At 39.5% G+C, this 21,051-nt stretch overlaps 4 protein-coding genes across 4 annotated transcripts; 2 read left to right on the top strand and 2 right to left on the bottom strand.

Moving 5' to 3' along the window:
• Nucleotides 1-647: 647 nt before the first annotated feature.
• On the bottom strand, nucleotides 648-6,089 carry LOC119019598 (filaggrin-2-like). The gene is made up of 2 exons (XM_037098348.1): nucleotides 6,011-6,089; nucleotides 648-4,506 (listed from the first exon to the last, which is right to left on the bottom strand). Exon 2 carries the CDS (start codon nucleotides 4,497-4,499, stop codon nucleotides 3,201-3,203), a length of 1,299 nt encoding a protein of 432 aa, XP_036954243.1. The 5' UTR covers nucleotides 4,500-4,506; nucleotides 6,011-6,089; the 3' UTR covers nucleotides 648-3,200.
• A 747-nt stretch (nucleotides 6,090-6,836) lies between these two features.
• Nucleotides 6,837-10,883, bottom strand: LOC119018972 (calcium-binding protein P-like). Its single transcript, XM_037097078.1, has 2 exons — nucleotides 10,847-10,883; nucleotides 6,837-10,121 (listed from the first exon to the last, which is right to left on the bottom strand). The coding sequence occupies exon 2, from the start codon at nucleotides 10,112-10,114 to the stop codon at nucleotides 8,390-8,392; it is 1,725 nt and encodes a 574-aa protein (XP_036952973.1). The 5' UTR covers nucleotides 10,115-10,121; nucleotides 10,847-10,883; the 3' UTR covers nucleotides 6,837-8,389.
• A 1,595-nt stretch (nucleotides 10,884-12,478) lies between these two features.
• Nucleotides 12,479-20,805, top strand: LOC119019292 (zinc finger protein 835-like). Its single transcript, XM_037097746.1, has 4 exons — nucleotides 12,479-12,753; nucleotides 13,036-14,148; nucleotides 18,516-18,695; nucleotides 19,088-20,805. Exons 1-4 carry the CDS (start codon nucleotides 12,750-12,752, stop codon nucleotides 20,041-20,043), a joined length of 2,253 nt encoding a protein of 750 aa, XP_036953641.1. The 5' UTR covers nucleotides 12,479-12,749; the 3' UTR covers nucleotides 20,044-20,805.
• LOC119019119 (zinc finger and SCAN domain-containing protein 21-like) lies at nucleotides 15,628-17,253 on the top strand. Its single transcript, XM_037097394.1, has 2 exons — nucleotides 15,628-15,918; nucleotides 16,099-17,253. Exons 1-2 carry the CDS (start codon nucleotides 15,747-15,749, stop codon nucleotides 16,962-16,964), a joined length of 1,038 nt encoding a protein of 345 aa, XP_036953289.1. The 5' UTR covers nucleotides 15,628-15,746; the 3' UTR covers nucleotides 16,965-17,253.
• Nucleotides 20,806-21,051: the final 246 nt, after the last annotated feature.

Here is a 21,051-nt window from a genome sequence, read left to right as displayed (position 1 = left end):
AAGTCTGTATAGAACTCTGTTAGGAAATCACAAGTGAATCAAGAGGTTGTTGAATGTTGAAGGCCAAGACGAAGAGTCAACAGCCATGCTACAGTAGCTGCTTTGTGTGTACCGAACATGGCAGCTACAGTAGAGCCAAAAAGCTCAGTGGTTTGTCTTTTGTCCCATGAATACTTTTGAAAACTCGAGGGAGAGGGAAGAGTGCATGACTCAGCCAGTCAGATGTCATTTAACAATCCACTGTCTCCACTGACATCTCAGCTCATTTTCTGAAGAATGAGTACTTCACATTTGATATTTAAAGTACATTTTGCTGATGGTACCTTTTCATCTTTTTCAAAAATGGTCGTTTTCCAAGATAGGTTATGCTCTTTGACCAAATTTTATAGAGAGTTTTCATCAAAATTTTTTGTTTTTTGTTTTGCACATTTTGTTTCCCTGTGATATAATAATGAGCAAAATGCATCAGAAAACTTCACTCACATTATCTGAACTTCACTTCTGGTTGCAAATGTATTATGACATCAGATTGAGCTCCACTAAAGAGTTCATGAAACGCTTGTTTTCAGCAAAAACGACTCCAAACCCCTTCCAAACCAGATTTTAAACTAAACTAACTAAAACAAATTTCCACAAATGCAAAATAGTATAGTCAGGAAGTTTATTTAAATTGAAGTGTTTAAATGTGAATGTGATCTCTCACAGTAAAAGGCATTCGTAAACATTTTCAAGTACATTAACAGCCAGACACAAGAAAACCACATATACATAACAACACATTAAAGGTACTTTGTGTGTTTTTTGGTCACAGATATTGTTCTCCAGTCAACAACAAGTGTTTGTTGTAATTGCAGTTTAGTGGTTGCCAGTGAAATGTGAATAGATGGGTTTTAGACCCTGTGGTCACTCTGGACAAATCAAGAGGAAGGTTTTAATGGTGAGGCATATTGTTTACCGAAAAGATTATCAAGGAGGGGTTTTTAATAAACACGGATGAGAACATAACAGTTGGTTTGGGCATGTTGGAAGCGATTACAAATCATCCTACATGTTCACATTTTAAAAAAGGTCTAAAATAATGAGTTGTGAGGTAGAAAATTTGCTATTAAAACTCCAGAAAGTACCTTTACACTGTTAAACAGGCAGGGGGCCTTGTACTTTAAGAGCACTTCCGCAGTTCCGAGCTACCCCACAGGGGTGAAAAAGAGGTAAAATGTTAGATAGAAGGAAGGAAGTATATAAAAACACATAAGAAGGTATACAACACACTGTAAAAAGCCATGGCAGTGAACATGGAATACTTTTAGGACAACAAACATACACTTTAGCACACTTTGCATTGCATTGATTCCACAGTGAGTAACTTGAGTGTTAAGATAAGAACATGCATACTGTTGTTTGTCTGTTTAGAGACTGATTATCCAAATAAGATATAAGTACCTGCAGATATAATAGTCGGTCATTTGGTTTTGAGTGTACAGATTTTAATGGACCTTGTATTATAAACGTCCATTTCTGCTTTAAGGTACAAATAAATAAGTAGATACGGTCCATTACACACTAATCTGCACAGTGTAAACGCCTGATAATTGCAATAGAAGACTTATAGAGTAATGTTTCTAACACTAGCTAGCAGTCCTGACGTGGCTAACAATAGCAAGCTTAAGTTAATGTTGCCAAATCCTGACAAACCTTGTTAGAAGCTGCAGCCAACCACCAGAATTCTTACACTGACATAAACAAAACTATGATTTAGGACCTTAAATCATAATGGAGCACTGAGTATAATTTGAATTAATATCTAGACCATTCATCTGCATTTTTGTAGCCAATGAAGCTATCCGATCACAAACAGGTCCATGGAAACCCTGAGATACTGACAAAATACTGAACACTGCAGCAGGCCCGGGTATGGAGAGGCGACCATGACCACTGAGCAGAACTGAGCAGGAGCTGAGAGTTACTTATACGGAAGATTTGGAGAAATAGAGACCCTTCTGATTGAATATCTGCTATTGATAATGCATTAAACACCAACAGTTAAAAACCAGCCAATACTCTCAGTTGTATTTGAGACGTATGCTTTCAGTCAGCAGTCGGGCCACGCCTTGCTTCTATGGCGAGAGAGCTTGTCTAAATGGAGTCTAAATGGATATTAATGGGTCGGATTCCTCACCTCGGGGTATTAGACTGCAGTTAATGCTGTGGTGGCGTCGAATCTTTGGATCAGCCTAATTCTATCAAATCGGAAGCAGAATCTCTGGTTTGTTTTAAACGGCTGATATTGATTGATTTCTATATGTTGATATATTTATACATGCTAGCAGTTTTTCAATTACATTTGGTCTTATGCTAGATTCCTCATGCTTACACTGAGTTTTGATATGTACACTTTATCCTTTATGTGAACCACTTTGTAACTTTGCATTTCAAAAAGTGCTTTAGAAGTAATTTTATTATTATATATGAATTATTAATGGAACCTTTCTCTTTCACAAGAGGAAAAGGAAAGCGATTTGTTGCAACTCTACATTTATGTCTGTCTAGTAGTCCAACTTCTCCTATTCCTTTCCTTGAATATATGGTTCAAACAAGCAATACAGTGTGTGTACCAGCTTTATGGTGCCAGTCAAGCCCATGCATGAGGATGTGGTGCCTGAATACTGAGAAAACCTTTTTTTTTTTTTTTTTTTAAAGTAGATATCCACAATGAATGAAGAGAGGCCTAAAAAGGTACGTTTTCTCTACGTAATCCACTTTACTAAGGAGATTATGTTTTTACCAGTGGATGTTTGTTGGTTGGTTGGTTTGTCAGCAGTATTACACAAAAACTGCTAAACGGATTTCCACTAAACTTGGTTGAGGGGTGGGTCTTGCCCCAGAATAGACCCCATAAACTTTTGGAGCGGGTCTGTAAAAAGGGACCAAATCAAGATTTCTTTATTTCTTTCTTAAAGCTTGAGAGATAATGTGTTTTTTCAACATTTTCGTTAATCTCTCAAGAAATAATGCATGGATCTTGATTTTAAAAAAATCAGCATACTCAAGTGTCTGATAATTACTAATGACGGTAACTTGATGTGGTTCCTAAAAAAAACCCGGAACTAACTGATTTCAATATGAATTGATCTTGGCGAAAGTATGTGCTCTACTGACATCCACTCAAGTTGAATTCTTTTGACACATTCTTAATGAAGGCTTCAGTGCAGCAGCATTAGCATGTTGCTATTCATTAGCATCAGTATAGTACTGGTGACCACGGCTAGCAGCCCTTGTGAGCCCATCTCCAGTCCCTGCACCCCTCCTGTCATTCTCATCAAGAACGGGTGGGAATACCTCATGTAGCGCTCCACACATTTCTTGACCTTCATCTGATTGATCAGTTCTGGGTAGCCGATCTCCACAATGCTGACTGTGTCATCATCATCATCATCATCATCATCATCATCATCATCATCAGTAGTTTTACCGGGAACTGGCTGATTCAAAGTGCGAGGAGTTGAAGGTGCAGAGGACGAGGAGTTACCTGCTGCAGTGCTGTTGCTCTCTGTTGGGTTGCTCTCTGTGTTGTTGTCTGGAGCTGGGATGACAACAGCGGCAGTAGTTTTAGGAGTGGCAGCTGTTTTTTTGTTTGACTGCAAATTCTCCACAGGCAGAAGGACGATTGTCGTCATGCATGAATCCATGTACTTATGATAGGATTCAGGGGGGTTGCTGTACGTGTATCTGCTGTAGTCATTGGTATCGTTAGACTTGGAGCCATATTTCTTGTACATGTAGTGGTTGTAGTAATATTCCTCCTGACGGCTACGGAAGTCGAAGTGAGGACGTGGGAACCTTCCTAACCCGTAGCCCAGGGCCATTCCTGCCACAGACCCCCCAGCTGCTGCCATCACCGCAGTGCGCCCAAAGCCTTTGGATCTATAAGATGGTTGGATGCCCATATTCTGGACTGACCGGGAAAAGGGAGAGCCACCTCCATAACCATAACCCCCGTAACCAAAGCTGCCACCATAGCGAGGGCTCAGGATTTTGTTGTTTGGGTTATAGTTCATGTATCCACCCGGATAACCTCCATGGCTGCCATAACCATCATCGCTGCCATAACGACCATGGCTGCCATAACGACCATGGCTGCCATAACGACCATGGCTGCCATAACGACCACGGCTTCCATAACGACCATGGCTGCCATAACGACCATGGCTGCCGAAATCTCCACCATACGGGGAGCCATATGGATGTTGATTATGGTTGCCTCCTCCGCCAGACTGACTGGGGTTTCCATCCTGAGAGCTGGAGCCCCGAGTATTCTTGTTGCCTGTATTTGTATTTGTATTTGTATTAGTGTTGCCACTGCCTCCGCTGGATGGGGTGTGCTTCTTTGAGCCAGAGCTTCTCCCAGAGCTGCCCCCTCCTCCCCCTCTCTTGGCAATTGAAAAATGGGCATGACACAAAAGAAGTAACAGGCAAAGCACTGACAATAAATTCTGCTTCATCTTTGCCCTGTAGGGAGGATTGGGAAGTGAAAAGGAAGGAAAGGAAAATATGAGATAATAGTTCTTGGATTGCATCATTTTACAATTTTACCTTTGAATTTTGGTGCTGGTGCAGCCAGAACATGGCTTTTAATACTTACGTACATCCAATTGCAGATACTTGAAAGTACTATATATTTAGCTGACTCTTACCAATGTAATATATTAATATTCTATTTTAACTTTATCTTGAGTATGACTTTTGGGTACTTTTTACAACACTGGCACAAACACAGACCCGAAAGAAGTCCATTTGCATTAAAGAAAGAAAAAATATATATAAAATGACAGCTAAGCTTGATGAAAGAAGGAAACATTCCATAAATCATGGTTATGAGTTTAAAGGTCCAAATTATTAGATTAAAAGTTCATAGTTATGACATAAACATGTTAATGATGGCAGAAACACATATCTATGAGATTAACTGTGTTACTGTTGGTCACATGTCTGCCAGTTAAAGATAGATAAAGAAATAAAGAAATAAAGAAATAGATAAATTACATGTTAGTTAATGATTAGGTGAAAATAATCATATTCGCAACATTTTAGAAAAATCATAATCATCAGATAAAAAGTAGAATATATGAGTTCAGAAGTCATAATTATGACTTATAATTATTATGTAATTTATCCCGTAGATTCGTAATCTCATGATTAGGATTTTTCTAAATGATTTTTCTATTTTTTTTTTTTATGTTGTAAATATGATTATTTTCACTTAATAGTAATTATCATATGATTTATTTATTTATTCATGCATTTATTTATCTTTAACTGGCGGAAGTTCCCATACAGTCCCAGAAATTCACAGAACTAACTAACTACCAAAAACACAGTTAATTGATGATTGTTACATTAGCTCATTGAAACAATTTTATACGAGATCCATTATCTCCTCTTTATAAGGATATGACAAGTATGAGCTGCTTCGCAATAAAAATAGAGTCCGGAAGTCACCATCATTTAAATGTTTTTCCTCTATGACGTTAATGAATTTGGCTCTTAATCCTCTAATTGTACCAGCAAATCGATTTTCCAGGACTGAAATAATGACTTAATTCTCTCTCAAAGCCGATCACTGGGTACAAGTAGAGAAGAGGTGTGGCACTGAGAGCGCACAGAGTCTTGTTATTGTTTCATTATGGGGATGGTGGTGCACGTTCACCTAACAATAACCTATAAATCTCCAAAGATCGTGAAAAGCTTCGGCCAAGGCAGACAGACTGTTTACAGAAACACATTGTACACATTCTGATCGTGTACTGACAGAGCTGCCACTTTAATATGGCCTGTCCGTTTTCAGTGACCTTTACTGGATTAAAACAAATGGCCAAGATCGAATAAAAGTGTAATTCATCCATAATAAGCAGCGTTGAGGTATTGTTTAATTACAGACAGAGGAGCAAAACAACAACGTGCAGATGATCTCCTGAACAGAGGAGGGTGTGGTCAATGGAAAGACGGGACTTACCTTCTCTGATGACTGTTTGGAAGTTTTATTCAATTTCACTTTCCCAGCTCGTCTTTTCCACTTGTGTGCTGATGCGTATGTGCTGATGCACTTCAAACGTTTTGTTACTTTTGGAAATTGGTGAATCCGTATGACGTAATGACGCAGAACGAGGGACGTGGTTTGCACAGATGAAGAAGATGGGGCGGACTTTTTACTCGTTTCCACATTTCCCAGCATCTTCAACCACCATGTGATCGTGTTTTCTTTATGTGGAAAATCACCACATGTGAAGTCAGAGAGTCTGATTCATTTACAATAATGATTGAGCCTACTTTACTTTACAACTTCCATTTGATCATATTATTGGCAGACTATAAGGTACTTTCATCCGCATTACCTTCAATTAAAAATGAAACTAGTTGCTCATCAGGTGATGATATTACATACAAAGCAAATTATCTTATGTTCATGAACAATGTTAAACACTGTTGGGCAGATTACTTTCAAAATGCAATATATTACATATTACTGGTTACCTTCATTTTAAAGTAGGTAATATTACTTTACAATATTACTGTATGTGTAGAGTAATGTATTCCTTATTGTTATTTTTTGTAACTTAAATAAAAGCCCAAATAACCTTTATAGAACAATTAACTATCTTAGAACTTTTTTGATAAAAGAATGTCCTTGTACACAGGGACGAGCAGGCAGACAAAGGATCAAAGTCTGATATATTATGAGCTAGAAATAAATATTTTGAATTGTAGGCTCAGTCATATGAAACAGAACAGACCCCTACCTTTTATAATGTGGCCTAAAATGACATGACAATACAAAAATCTCTTTTTCTATGCATTTTAATTTTAGTCCACAGAACAAAATATGAATAGACATATGTGATTCAAGAACAACAAACAAAGAACTTACAGGATTTGCTTTATTAAACACAAGCGTAGCCTATATTAATATGGTCATGTTGGTGTGGATGGATTCTTAAAAAAACAACAATAAACTCATCACTTCGGTCGGTAATGCAGATTGTAACACGTTAGGTGACATAACTGTGGTAATATATTACTGAAACATCATTAGAAACACATTCTATTACTCTGTTACCACTAAAAGTAATATATTACTGTTTACGTTGCATTCGTAAGGTGTTACCCCCAACACTGGTGTTAAATAACTCAAAAGTCATACTTGAGTTAAAGTCATCATGTTAAAATGTGACTGCTGAAAGTGAAAGTCCACCTGAGGTATCTGATGTTAAATGGACTTATGTAACAAAAGCAAGTTACACAAACAAGTAAGTTACACATATATGCAAAGTTATAGATTAAAAGAGACAACAGTGTTTCACAATTCAGATAAAACATTAAACTGTGACTTACATGCAAATACCTAATAAGCCAAAACATGCCTTGTGTTTGTTTTATCCTAAATATACAAAATAACTAGTAACAAATGTCAAATAAATGTAGTTGAGTATGAAGTACAGTATTTCCCTCTGACTTGTAGTGGAGTGAAAGTATAAAGAACAGTATAATGCAAAGTATGTAACAATACTTGAATATTGAAACTACTTTTTTTCTTTGCAGTCATTCATATTCATTGTTCAGAGAAAAACATCTGGGGAGTGTATCCAAATAAAATGAGTAGGCTACCAGCAGAGAGTATTATTTTTTTTCTTAATATGGTTCTGATTTGATATAATGAAATGTTAAAACTCTCCTTCTGAAGTCAAATAATTTTTATTCAGTACAATAATATTCACTGTCTTCCTCTTTGGACTGTCCTTGAATCAGACAGGTCTCAGACATCAGCAATCCTTGAGTTAATATAATTACTATGTCACATTTACTGGCAGGCTCTTTATTTACAGAGATCATCACCCTAACAGTGCCTGTGCCAGCCCCATAGTGAAAGCTTATCCCCTAAACCACTCACACAGAAAACATCTACAGCTGTGCCTGTGGCTCTATGAAGCAGTGCTTTGGCACAGTGCTGTTAAGTATTAAGAATGTCAATAGTTTTTCAGGAAATTGGTCATAAAACCAAATTATTCAAGGGAAATGATCTGATGGTGGCACGGGGATTGAAAGTCAAAGGATCAGAGAATGTTTTTAACACTGATTGACAATCTACCCAAAGTGCATCAAAACATGTTAATCAAAACTGAAAATTTGACCTTGTGTCATTAGGTTTCATCCTCTAGAGACACTCTTATGTTTGAACAAAATCCCATGACAGTCCTGCTGAGATAATTTCTGTCTAGGCCAGGTTGATATTGTCTGCTTTTAATTTTATAATGTGTGGATAATTTATTTCTATTACATTCTTTGTTGTACACCTCATTTCTGTATTTCTCCTACCTCACAGCTGCAAATGAAGACCTCAGCACAGCAGCACTAGCATGTTGCTATTCATAAGCATCAGTACAGTACTGGTGACCACCACTAAAAGCCCTCGTGAGCCCATCTCCAGTCCCTGCACCCCATCTTTGGGTGGGCTGGGTTCTGTCTTTTTCTGCAAGTACTTTTCAGAGTACACCATGTACAACTCCAAACATCTCCTCACCTTCAGCTGTTTGATCAGTGCCGGGTAGCCAATCTCCACAATGCTAACTGTGTCATCATCATCATCATCATCATCTGTGGAAGTTTTTTTGAGAAATTGTGAAGCTGAAGGCACAGACTCAGTTCCAGTTTGATTCAGAGGGCTGAGAGCTAAAGGTGCAGAGGTCGAGGTGGTATTTGCTGCAGTGCTGTTGCTCTTTAAGCTGCTGCTTGTGCCAGTGTCTGGGGCAGCAGTCGTTGTGGTAGGTACAGTAGCATTTGTGGTGGTTGTTGTTGCAGTTGTAGTCGTGGCATCTTGTTTGTTGTTTGGTTGTCGATTCTCCACAGGCAGAAGGTCTTTTCTCCTCACACATGTATCCATGAAGTTATTATAGGATTCAGGGGGTTTGCTGTATGTGTAGTCTCTGCTGTAGTCATTGGTATCAGTAGACTTGGTGCCATATGTCCTGTACATGTAGTGGTTGTAGTAATACTCCTCCTGCGGGCTGTGGAAGTGGAAGTGAGGACGGGGAAACCTTCCTAACCCATAACCCAAGGCCATTCCTGCCACAGCCCCTCCAGCTGCTGCCATTACCGCACTGCGCCCAAAGCCTCTGGATTTTTCAGACGGATAGACACCCATTGCTTGAACTGAGTGGGAAAAGGGGGAGCCGCCTCCAGCACCATGGCCCCCGTAACCAAAGCTGCCACCATAGTGAGGGCTCGGGATTTTGTTGTTCGGATTATAGTTCATGTATCCACCTGGATAACCACCATAACCTCCAGGTCCACCTCCATAAGGGTAGCCCTGTGCTGGGTAACCCCCAGCTGGGTATCCAGGCTGCTGGGGGTAATTTCCTTGGTGAGGGAAGCCCCCTGGTCTGGCTGGTTGCTGGGGGTAACCACCTTGGTTAGGGTAGCTGCCTCCAGCAGGGTATCCCGGCTGATGGGGGTAATTCCCTTGGTTAGGGTAACTCCCTGGCCTGGCTGGTTGCTGGGGGTAACCTCCTTGATTGGGGTAGCCTCCGGCAGGGTATCCAGGCTGCTGAGGATAATTCCCTTGGTTAGGGTAGCTTCCTGGTCTGGCTGGTTGCTGGGGGTAACCACCTTGATTGGGGTAGCTGCCTCCAGCAGGGTATCCAGGATGCTGAGGGTAATTCCCTTGGTTAGGGTAGCTCCCTGGCCTGGCTGGTTGCTGGGGGTAACCTCCTTGATTGGGGTAGCCTCCGGCAGGGTATCCAGGCTGCTGAGGATAATTCCCTTGGTTAGGGTAGCTCCCTGGCCTGGCTGGTTGCTGGGGGTAACTTCCTGGGTTAGGGTAGCTACCTCCAGCTGGGTATCCAGGCTGCTGGGGGTAATTTCCTTGGTTAGGGTAGCTCCCTGGCCTGGCTGGTTGCTGGGGGTAACCTCCTTGGTTAAAATCTTTGGATTGTTTAGGCTTTTTGGGGATAATTTTTGGGATCTTTATTTTGGGAAGTTTTATTTTCGGTTTCGAGGCCAGTGAAAAATGAACATGAATCAAAAGAAGGGACATACACAACAGAGCTATTGCAGTTAGCTTCATCTTTGCACTGCAGAGAGGAGCCAGAGACAGAAACAGAGGTCAAAAAATTATAAGGGAAAAAACTTATAGTATATAGCAGAACAGAGTAGGAGTTGGGAGAAATTCAGACTGAAGATTTCTAGTAACCGAAACATCTTTGGTTAAATGCATGATGTTGATTATGCATTTAACCTCAACAGTTAAAAAGTAATTAATTCTCTGAGTGGCATTTCAGGAGAACACTTTGTACACTGTATACATTTACTTAAGTGTCATTTTAATACCAGTAGATTTACCTGTACCTGAATAACATTTTCATAATGTACTTGTAGATGTGTACAGATTTCCAACACTTTTCCTACAACTGCTTATCGAATATTTAACTTTTGTTTATCATTACCCTTTATAAATGCTTTTATTTTTCTGTTATTGTATTGGATTGTGTGATCACCACCACGTGTCTGTTTGTATCTCACTACATTCCTTTTAATTATGGTTACATCCACAGCACTGGCATGTTTTTGCACCACACAGCCTGGTCCACCCCCATGGACTCGACATGAAGCTGTGGGTCCAACATAGCTGTCAGCCAGGCTTTAAATAGCACAGCCATTTCAGACTTCAGACTAAATGTCACTCTCCACACTCTTGCTTGTACTATATACTACACTTTCAGGAAAATATATCTAGAAAAAAATAGGAGACAAACGTAATCAGTACACTTTCTTAAAGACAAAGTTCATAAAGACTGACCTCTTGCCTTCTGTGTCCACAACACCATGCCCTTCCTTCCAACTGATCATGTGGGTCACAAAGTTTTGTAGCCCTCCTCCCCTCCCCTCCCCTCCCCTCCCCTTCTGCTGGTAAAATAGGCTGTTTGTAAGCTTCCCCGCCCACATCTCCACACTGCTAGTTGTCTAAACCTGATTCTTCTTCTGATTCTGACCAAACTTGTGTTAACTGAACTTAAATATTTGGCTTCAGCGCACAACTTTGAGTGACGCGCCACTTGTTTTGTTGTAATTTAGTTTCGAGTTGGTTATTTTGGAGCTTTGAGAAAGAAACTTGCTGCAAGATTCGCAGTCGTATATAGCTACGACTACTTCTAAGGTTAAAGGTTTTTGTTTGTATCTGTTCTGTTTTGTTTTTAAAGAAAGAAAGCGTATTAGATAGTACTAATCTGTCCTGTGGTTTGAAAAGATGTGTAAAACTGTGCTACCACAGATGGCTGCTACAAAATAGTTGTCTTTACACGTTATGACATCAGCAGTTCAAATCTAGCCTAAATACCCTGCAAAATTATTTGTCTTACTTTAAATAAATACTGCCCATTATATATTTATTAGACATATTCGTTTTTTAAGGCAAACGCAGATACAGTAGAGCCAGTGTGGTGCCAAAAAGTGATTGCCTGCCAGATACTGATTTCTGTCCTGTAAGCTGTATCACCCAGTTTATATACGTCTGTTTTTATCGAGATCTAACAATCATAACTACACATACAAATAACTTTATGTCCATGTTAATAGCAAAGGTATATCTGTAATGTTTCGTGTAACTGAATAATCACAATTGTGGCCAAAGTGTTTGCTGTTTATACAGTAATCAAGAATGGCATTTACATGATCACAGGAAATAGTATTCTTTACAATGATATTATGTCTAATATCTTTGATTAGGCCTGTATTTGTTGTTAAAATGATTTAGGGATGGGTTATGTATAAAATAGAAGAATAGAAGAATTGATCTCTATTGAAATTATCCTTATGACTGTCCATTATATTGCCTGCTCTATGCCCTAGATTATAACCAATCCAGTCCCTTTTGCCTATTGAAATACCCTTAAATACCCTTAATGTGTGTGTGTGTGTGTGTGTATATATATATATATATATATATATATATATATATATATATATATATATATATATATATATATATATATATATATATATATATATATTCAACGTGACTTTTTTAAGAGTCAAAGTCAAATCAAAAGAAGCTGGCTGATGTACTGAAACAAGAATGATAGCTTGCACTGCTTCTGCTGCTGAAATGCATGCCACTTGCTGAAGGTGCATGAGGATAGCCAGGAGCACAATACCCGCATGGCAACATGGAAGGATTGGAAGTCCTGAGACTGAGAGATAATATGTTTGTGCAATGCCTTATTTATGTTGTATTTTTATCACTTATTTCTTCCTTCAGTCTTTATTGGGTGTGATATTTTTTAACTTAATAGTAATACAATCTTGAATACATAGATGAAGTTTATGTGTGAGTGTATGAAAACTGATTGTGAAATTGAGTGGGAGGAGAGGGGGCGCCAGATAAAATCTTGCCGAGGGCACCAAACTGGATGAAAGCGGAACGACAAGCTCCCGCACATTTACTGTCGGAACTTAACAGCGTGACATCCAGCGGAAGTAAACAACACAAGCGCTAGAAGCGTTAGCTACATGCATATAGTGAATTAACAAGAGGATGACATTGTTGTTGAAGTTTTTAATGAAGACAGGATGTCTGCGACAAACTGTAGCTGCTGAAGAAATATTCAGAGTTTTTTGAAAAGCTGTCGTCGAGTACGAGGAAGAGATCGACCGTCAGCGCAGACTGCTGGATGTCATCTGAAAACCTGAAATAATTACACAGGATGGGTATGTCATATTTGTGTATTAGTTTAGTAATACAGGAAACAGTAACTGCATACACATTTTTAAATAGGGCCTGTATACGAAGGTTTGAAAATATTAAGGAATACTTAACGGCAGGGAATACTTTATCTATCTGTTAGCAGGTGGCAGCAGATGAACAGACTATTGCTGGCGAGGGTGTTGTGTTTTAGTAACCTTTAGGCTCAGTGCAGACATCCCACTCTAATTGTTTTTTGTGTTTGTTTACCGTAGTAGAAACCATATACTTGTTCTCTGTCCCTGCAGAGCTCCAGCAGCAACAAGTCTTTAAGGAGGAGGAGGTTCTCTCTGACCAGCAGATCTGTGACCAGGAGAGGAACTACAGCCTGGACCAAGAGGACCCAGCAGAGCCTCCACAGATTAAAGAGGAACAGGAGGAACTCTGCGCCACTCAGGAGGGAGAGCTGCTTGTAGTGAAGCTGGAGACCGATACCTTTATGTTGATTCCTCCTTATGATGAAAGTGACAGTGAACCTGAATCAGAAAGTGACCACCAGCTCCTCTCTGACAATTCTCATGTCGCTGAGAGTCAAGATGAAGGCGAGCATGGAGACTCAGGTTCAACTACAAATACAGAGCCAGAACCAAAGAAAGGACATCACAAAAGCAAAAGTCACAACAATGTTTACAAACCTAACAGGTCAGAGATTGACTACAAAACTCAGATAGGTAAAAATTCCTTCAAATGTGACATATGTGGAGAAGCTTTCAAGGACGAGTCTGAATTGAATGTACACCTGAGCGTTCACACAGGTGAGAAACCATATTGTTGCAAAATATGCATGAAATGTTTTAAATCGAAGGCTGGCATGGAAATCCACCTGAGAATCCACACAGGTGAGAAGCCATACCTTTGCAAGACCTGCGGGAAGAGATTTGTCGTCATGTCAGGATTGAAAACACATTTAAGGACCCACACCGGTGAGAAACCCTACTGCTGCAAAACATGTGGGAAATATTTCTCACAAAGGAGTGCCTTGTCCGTCCACCAACGAATCCACACAGGTGAGAAGCCATACCTTTGCATAACCTGCGGAAACAGATTTCGTGACAATGGGGCATTGAAAAATCATATGAGAATCCACACAGGTGAGAAGCCGTATTCTTGTGAGACATGTGGGAAAGATTTCCGACAATGCAGTGACTTGAAAGTTCACATGAAAATCCACACCGATGAGAAGCCGTATTCTTGCAAAATATGTGGGAAAGATTTCAAGAGTAATAGAACCTTGCCAATCCACATGAGAATCCACACAGATGAGAAGCCGTATTCTTGCAACATATGTGGAAAAGCCTTCCATTTTGGCAGTGGCCTTAAAGCTCACAAGAGAACCCACACTGGTGGAAAGCAGTTTACTTGCTAAACATGAGGGGAATTCAGTGCGTTGATAGTGGACTGAAGAAGAGCTCACACTTATGAGAAGCAGTATGACATCCACGTAGCTCCAATTTGGCCAACGTGCTACAGAATATGCCTATGTGAGGAGCTTTTCCTCTGAGCAGCCTTTCGAGAGTACTTTAAACAGATTTAATACTTATCCATGGTATCTACTGCTATATCTCTATGCATCTATATGTGATGGTATTCAGGCATTTTTTTGTCTCAGTCGGCAAGGCATATGAGGTCACGTTCAGGCATGTACCTTTGTATTCCCAAAAAATGTGGGAGATGATTGCATTTGAGTGGTTTGAGGTGGTCAAAACACACAGGAAACCACAGAAGTGAGGAGCCACATGATTGCAACACCAGTGGGAAAACTTACCGAAATCACTGAATTGAAAGAACTGAGGATCAGTACGCACGAGGGAAAACCATCGAGCTGAAATGCCTGAGGAGACGAGTTCACCCACTGAATAAAGTAAACTTTTGCTGTAGTTTCATATCTGTGATTGAATGTATACAGTTTCCCATTAAGAAGAGATAACAATGAGTCAGCGTAATGGAATAGTAGATTTTCAACAATACAGTCAAGTCACCCTGAAGGTGAGAGACTAGAGCCTTCTCTTTTTCAGCAACATGTCAATTAACTGAATATTTAATGCGTTTTGTTGCAGTTTCAACTCGATGTTTTTTTTGTCTCGGAGGGATTTCGAATTGATGGACAAACACTAATTGTAGATGGTATTCTGCTGTGTTTTTGTTGTTCTTTACCTCCTGTATTCTAATAAAGCATTGTAAGGTCACAAGTTTTCCCTGTCAATTTTCCATTCAATATCATGTGCAATATTCAAATATTAGTTGTAGCATTGATGGAGCATTTCTTTATTACTGACACTGTTAAATACCATTATATTATAATTATATTTACTACTTATTTCATTTTTCATTTTTCATTTAATCACTCTTATCTGTCAGTTAAAATGCCATTTTAAAAAAAGAAAGATTTGAGGTGTTTGTGCCTTGAGGAGTTTCATTTATATTACATATGTATGATTTATTACATTTCAGGCAAATGCATTACACACAGTGGATGTGAAGATTAACTGACGTTGTAATGATTTCAGGTAATTCCAATCAATATCTGGCACTAATGGTCTGTCAGCAAACTCTACACAGTATAATTACTCCTCACAGTAGACACTTCCTGAGCAGGATGTGCAATAGGACAGTGCAATAGGACCGCTGTAATCAAAATAAAGTATTCAGTAATATCTGACATTGACACTGGGGTCTTCATGCAAAATCATCAATTTAATGTAACTTAATTTTATCTGCAAAATAATTTTCTGAATAAACAAAAACACGTTTTCAGTTAATAAAAGATGCAGAAAAAAGTGACAAATTTGGAAAAAAAAATGTCAGTTGAAAGTGGAACTAAAAGATCGCGCTCGTCTGCTGACGGAACTGAACAAAGGTGACACCAAGCGGACGTAAACAGCTCAACCGCCGGCGGTATAAATTCAAGTTACTTGAGAACAGTGGTGAAGCGAATTACTGATTTTGTCCCTAAGACACGATGTCGTCTGCTGAGAGTTTAAGAGCGTTTGTCACCGAGCGACTAACTGCTGCTGCTGAAGAAATATTCAGAGTTTTTAACAAAACTATTGTCGAGTACGAGAAAGAGATCGACCGACAGCGCAGACTGCTGGACATAGTTTGGAAACCTGAACTAAAATTACACCCGATAGGTATGAAGTATTTATCTAGTATACTGATAACATAGGAAACAGTAATTCCATTTCGGTGTCACTCGATTAAGGTTATTTTAAATAGCGGCTCTATCCTAGTAGTAATTCACTCGTGCCAGTGCATTTTTCTTCTGTATCATCATAGCAATATATTATTCCTGTTGTTCTTTGTCCCTGCAGAGCTCCCACAGCAACATGTCTTTAAGGAGGAGGAAGTTCTCTCTGACCAGCAGCTCTGTGACCAGGAGAAGAACTCCAGTGTGGACCAAGAGGACCCAGCAGAGCCTCCACAGATTAAAGAGGAACAGGAGGAACTCTGTGTTAGTCAGGAGGGAGAGCAGCTTGTAGTGAAGGTGGAGACTGATACCTTCACGTTGATTCCTCCTTGTGAAGAAAGTGACCACAGTGAACCTGAATCAAATAGAGACCACCAGCTCTGCTCTGTCAGCTCGCACATAGCTGAGAGTCAAGATCAGACTGTAGGCAATGAAGGAGAATCAGGATCAATTAGAGATACAGAGCCAGAACCGAAGTTAAGAAAGTCCAAAAGCGGAAGTCAACATGTCTTGTCAGACTTGTCAGGGATTCGGCGTAATACTAAGAAAGGTAACAGGTCTTTTCTGTGTGACATATGTGGAAAGGCCTTTAATTTTAAGTCCAATTTGAATGAACACCTGAGAATCCACACAGGTGAAAAACCATATTCCTGCGACACCTGTGGGAAATCATACTGTCGGTCAACAGACTTGAACACTCATATAAAAACCCACACGGGTGAGAGGCCGTATATATGTGATACCTGCGGGAAGCGGTTCACTCGGTCGTCAGAGTTAAAAACTCACAAGAGAATTCACACAGATGAGAAGCCGTATGCTTGTGAAACATGTGGGAAATATTTCAGAAACAAAAGTGCCGTGTCAGTCCATATGAGAATCCACACAGGTGAGATGTACCTCTGCAAAATCTGCGGGAAGGGATCCATTGACATGGTGAGATTGAGAAGGCATATGAGAATCCATGAAAAGCAGTTTACTTGCAAAACGTGAGAGGGTTTTCAGACCTAAAGGTGTCTTGATAGTCAACTTGAGTAGAGCTCACACTTGTAAGTAGCAATATAAATGTAGCAGCTTGGGAAAAAAGATACATCAGTACACCTACGTCTGTGTGATGTGATGTATACAATGTCCATTTGAGAAGTGGTCACAACACTGGGCAAGATGAACATTTTCTTTTGAACAGTTTTTTTTGCATTGTGTCATCTTGTTGGATGTCCCTTGTTTTTTATTTCTGTGTCTTCTAACAATAAAGCTGGATTTTGAGCTGTTTGTGCTTTAAGGAATGTCATTTTGTGCTCACAAGATATAATTGACTACATTTCAACCTGGTCTCCAAATTTCCTGGATCCCAATCCTGTCAAGTATCTGTAGGACACACCAGAACAAGTCAGATCCATAAATACAGGGGACTCAAAGGATCCACCACCAATGGCCGTGTGCCAGGACACCTCTCGAGGTCCTGTGTCCAAGCCTTGACAGGTGTGAGCTCAGCAGAACATTGTAACAAGATGATTGATATGATTCCCTTCACCTGTCAGCAATATTGTGGCTGATCCATGTATATACACTATTTATTAAGAGAATTTGCAGCAAATGTGCTATGCTGTGATTTGTATTGTTAAATTATCTGAGATTAAATCATGAGATTTTAGTCCGATGCCATAGCCCTTTTGTGTCTGAACACACTTGTGCATTTTTCCTTCATAAATGATCGTTGCAATAGTTTGGAGATGACGACAACTACATTTTTAAAATAAAATACCAACATTTATTAGTTGAACAAATCCTACCCTAGTTCCATATTTGGTCTAGACCATGTACGGAAACCTAAAAACTGAATATAGCATCACTTCTGTGTATGTATATGTATATATATTCTGTCTATATAATTGTTCACATGAAAGCAGTATTATAATTGTTTATAATTATTATAATAATTCACCACCTTTTACTTTGCCTTTTACACCTGTAATACAATGTATGATGATCTTACAAAACAAGTGTTAATCCGTCCAATAGTTTGTAGAGTAGACAAAACTGAGCTCCACCTCAAGTAACTGCTTCAAAACAAATTCAGTACTTCACTACACCAGTAATTAAAGTCAAATGTAAATACATATCTAGCCTTCACAATGACCATGCTGCAAAATTTCAACATTTTCTCACCTTAAAATTATTGTGCCAATAATGCATCATTGCTGTGTACCTACCTGAACAGTCGAAATACTTCTACCACTGCTGCTTATTTGTTTTAAATTCATGTAACAGGAAAGGTGGCTGTAAGTTGTAGTTTATAAAAGAGTAGGAAGTTTAGTTGTAGATGTTTACTTACATTAATCAGAGAAGCTTTAAATAAAATCTCATCAGTTGAAAGCGGAACGAAAAGCTCCTGGGCGTCCACTGTCGGAACTGAACGACGTGACACCCAGCAGAAGTAAACAACACAACCGCTAGTTGGGCTAACTGCTTGATTATGTTGAAGTAACTGGGAGACGATATTGGTGTAGTGTCGCGGATTATTATAGACTTGATTTATTTATTTAGTAACAATGTCGTCAGTTGAGTGTTTGAGAGAGTTTGTCAACGAGCGACTGACTGCTGCTGCTGAGGAAATATTCAGAGTTTTCAAAAAAGCTGTCGTCGAGTACGAGGAAGAGATCGGCCGTCAGCGCAGACTGCTGGATATCGTTTGGAAGCCTGGAATAAAGTACAACACATTAGGTCTGTATTATTGTAATAACACAGGCAACACGGAAATTCCACATTTCAAAAAACGAATTTTAAAAAGAAATCAGCGGTCATTTTTGCATATACAAGGTTATAGAACGCAATTTCGATTAAATCTCCTCTAAAAAGATTATATAGCAGAGTAGGGAGGCTGAATTGAATAGTCTCACTTCCGTAGGAGAAAGGCTGTTAGTCTGGTGGTATGCCAGTAATAGTGTTGTATCTTTGGCAGTTGAAATCAGGTGAACTGCCAGTGGTGGTGGGTTGGTATCGTCATTCAGTATGCTGTAATGACATCCAACTCCTCCGATTGAACTGAGACTGTGCGCTTGTGTTCATTATCATCATGACAGTATCTTATTCCCATTATTTTACTGTCTCTCTAGAGCTCCAGCAGCAACATGTTCATGAGGAGGAGGACATTCTCACCAACCAGCAGCTCTGTGACCAGGAGTGGAACTCCAGTCTGGACCAAGAGGACCCAGAGCCTCCACAGATTAAAGAGGAACAGGAGGAAGTCTGCACCAGTCAGGAGGAAGAGCAACTTGTAGTGAAACTGGAGGCTGATACCTTTATGTTGATTCCTCCTTGTGAAGAAAATGACGACCAGCTCCTCTCTGACAATTCTCACGTAGCTGAGAGTCAATATCAGAATGAAGACAAGCATGGAGACTCAGGATCAACTAGAGAAACGGAATCGGAACCAAAGGAAAGACTTTACAAAATCGGAAGTCCAAGTAGTAGTATTTACAAACCTACCAGGACAGGGATTCAGTGTAATATTCAGACAGGTAAGAAGCCTTTCATATGTGACAGTTGTGGGAAAGAGTGGAAGTCTAAGTCACAATTAAATGTTCACATGAGAACCCACACAGGTGAGAAGCCATACATTTGCAATACCTGCGGGAAGAGATTCACTGTCATTTCAGCCTTGAAAAGGCATATGAGAATCCACACGGATGAGAAACCATATTCTTGCAACACGTGTGGAAAAGATTTCAGAAATAGCAATAACTTGTCAGTCCACATGAGAACCCACACAGGTGAGAAGCCGTATTCTTGCAACACGTGTGGAAAAGATTTCCGAATTGGCGGTGACTTGAAAGTTCACATGAGAATCCACACAGGTGAGAAGCCGTACCTTTGCAAGACCTGCAGAAAAAGATTTAGTATCCTGTCAGCATTGAAAAGGCATATGAGAATCCACACCGATGAGAAGCCGTATTCCTGTAAAACCTGTGGGAAAGAGTTCCGATATGGCAGTAACTTGAATGATCACATGAGAGTCCACACAGATGAGATGCAGTTTACTTGCCAGTCATGGGAGGGCTGCCAGGCTTAATGGTGCCTTGAAGATCAAGAAGAGCACACACTTCTGAGAAGCTGTTAAACTGCGACAACTGTGGGTAAAGATACTTAGAATGCGCTCCTAGATGCACTTTCTGCATCTGTGTGTGCCAGGGGTTCTTGTGATGTAGATCTTGTCATCAAATGCTGTATGGATCAGCTCTGTGCAGATAGAAGTTAGGAGCTTCATAATTGCAGCATCAGTGGACAAACTTTTCCTCAAATTGCATAGTTAAAAATACGCCTGAGGATCAATATACACAGGAGAAACGATCGAGTGGAGATGTGTTCACCTACTGAATAAAATACACTTTTGCAATAGCTGCATCTCTGTAATATATACAATTTCCTGTCGCAAAGAGGACATAATATGTAAGTGTGTTAAAGTCGTACATTTTCAACTATACAATGAGGTTTTGTTTAACGTTTAAATTTCTTTCATACACTACCTCAGTTATGTGAGCGGACTGTTAACTCTGAAGTTGAAGCTGAGAGTCTTGAGACTAGAGTCTTCGCTTTTATCTGCAACATATAATTGAATTTAGTATTTTAATGTGTTTTTCTACTGGTTAAACTTGATGTACTTTTTGTTTTGTGGGACTTTAGAGTTGACAGACAAACACATGTTGTAGATGGTGTTCTAGGTGGAGTGCTGCTGTTACTTTTTCATGTTTTGTACACTCATATATTATATTTTCTTATATGCTTAATGGAAAATTTGTGCAAAGGTCCCAAATAAAAGGAGCAAAATGATCAATTCTGTGGAAGTACTTTTTTTACTGGGGGGGGGGGCTGTCACCAGTGAGTGCTGTAGCCATGAGGGGGTTTACTTTGTCATGGTTAGTGTCAACCTTTAATGGCGTATTAACAAAGGGAATGCAGTAATTCCACATTTTAAAAACCTAATTTAAAAAAAAAAAAAAAGATTCAGCGGTCATTTTTACACCTACAAGGTTGTGGGACGAAATGTAGTCAGGTCCCCACATCAGAATAAAACTGGAGA

Source organism: Acanthopagrus latus, chromosome 5 (assembly GCF_904848185.1).
Source record: "Acanthopagrus latus isolate v.2019 chromosome 5, fAcaLat1.1, whole genome shotgun sequence".
NCBI lineage: Eukaryota > Metazoa > Chordata > Actinopteri > Spariformes > Sparidae > Acanthopagrus > Acanthopagrus latus.
Note: the sequence above shows the minus strand (reverse complement) of the source record. Positions and strands in the feature narration are given on the sequence as shown.

What these genes read in the sequence shown, in the direction of transcription:
- LOC119019119 (XM_037097394.1), top strand. Translation starts at nt 15,747, where the DNA reads ATGTCGTCTGCTGAGAGTTTAAGAGCGTTTGTCACCGAGCGACTAACT. An exon ending in ACTAAAATTACACCCGATAG is followed by an intron (nt 15,919 to 16,098) that starts GTATGAAGTATT and finishes TTGTCCCTGCAG; the next exon opens with AGCTCCCACAGCAACATGTC.
- LOC119019598 (XM_037098348.1), bottom strand. Translation starts at nt 4,499, where the DNA reads ATGAAGCAGAATTTATTGTCAGTGCTTTGCCTGTTACTTCTTTTGTGT.
- LOC119018972 (XM_037097078.1), bottom strand. Translation starts at nt 10,114, where the DNA reads ATGAAGCTAACTGCAATAGCTCTGTTGTGTATGTCCCTTCTTTTGATT.
- LOC119019292 (XM_037097746.1), top strand. An exon ending in TGGTGGAAAGCAGTTTACTT is followed by an intron (nt 14,149 to 18,515) that starts GCTAAACATGAG and finishes GATTTATTTATT; the next exon opens with TAGTAACAATGTCGTCAGTT. An exon ending in AATAAAGTACAACACATTAG is followed by an intron (nt 18,696 to 19,087) that starts GTCTGTATTATT and finishes CTGTCTCTCTAG; the next exon opens with AGCTCCAGCAGCAACATGTT.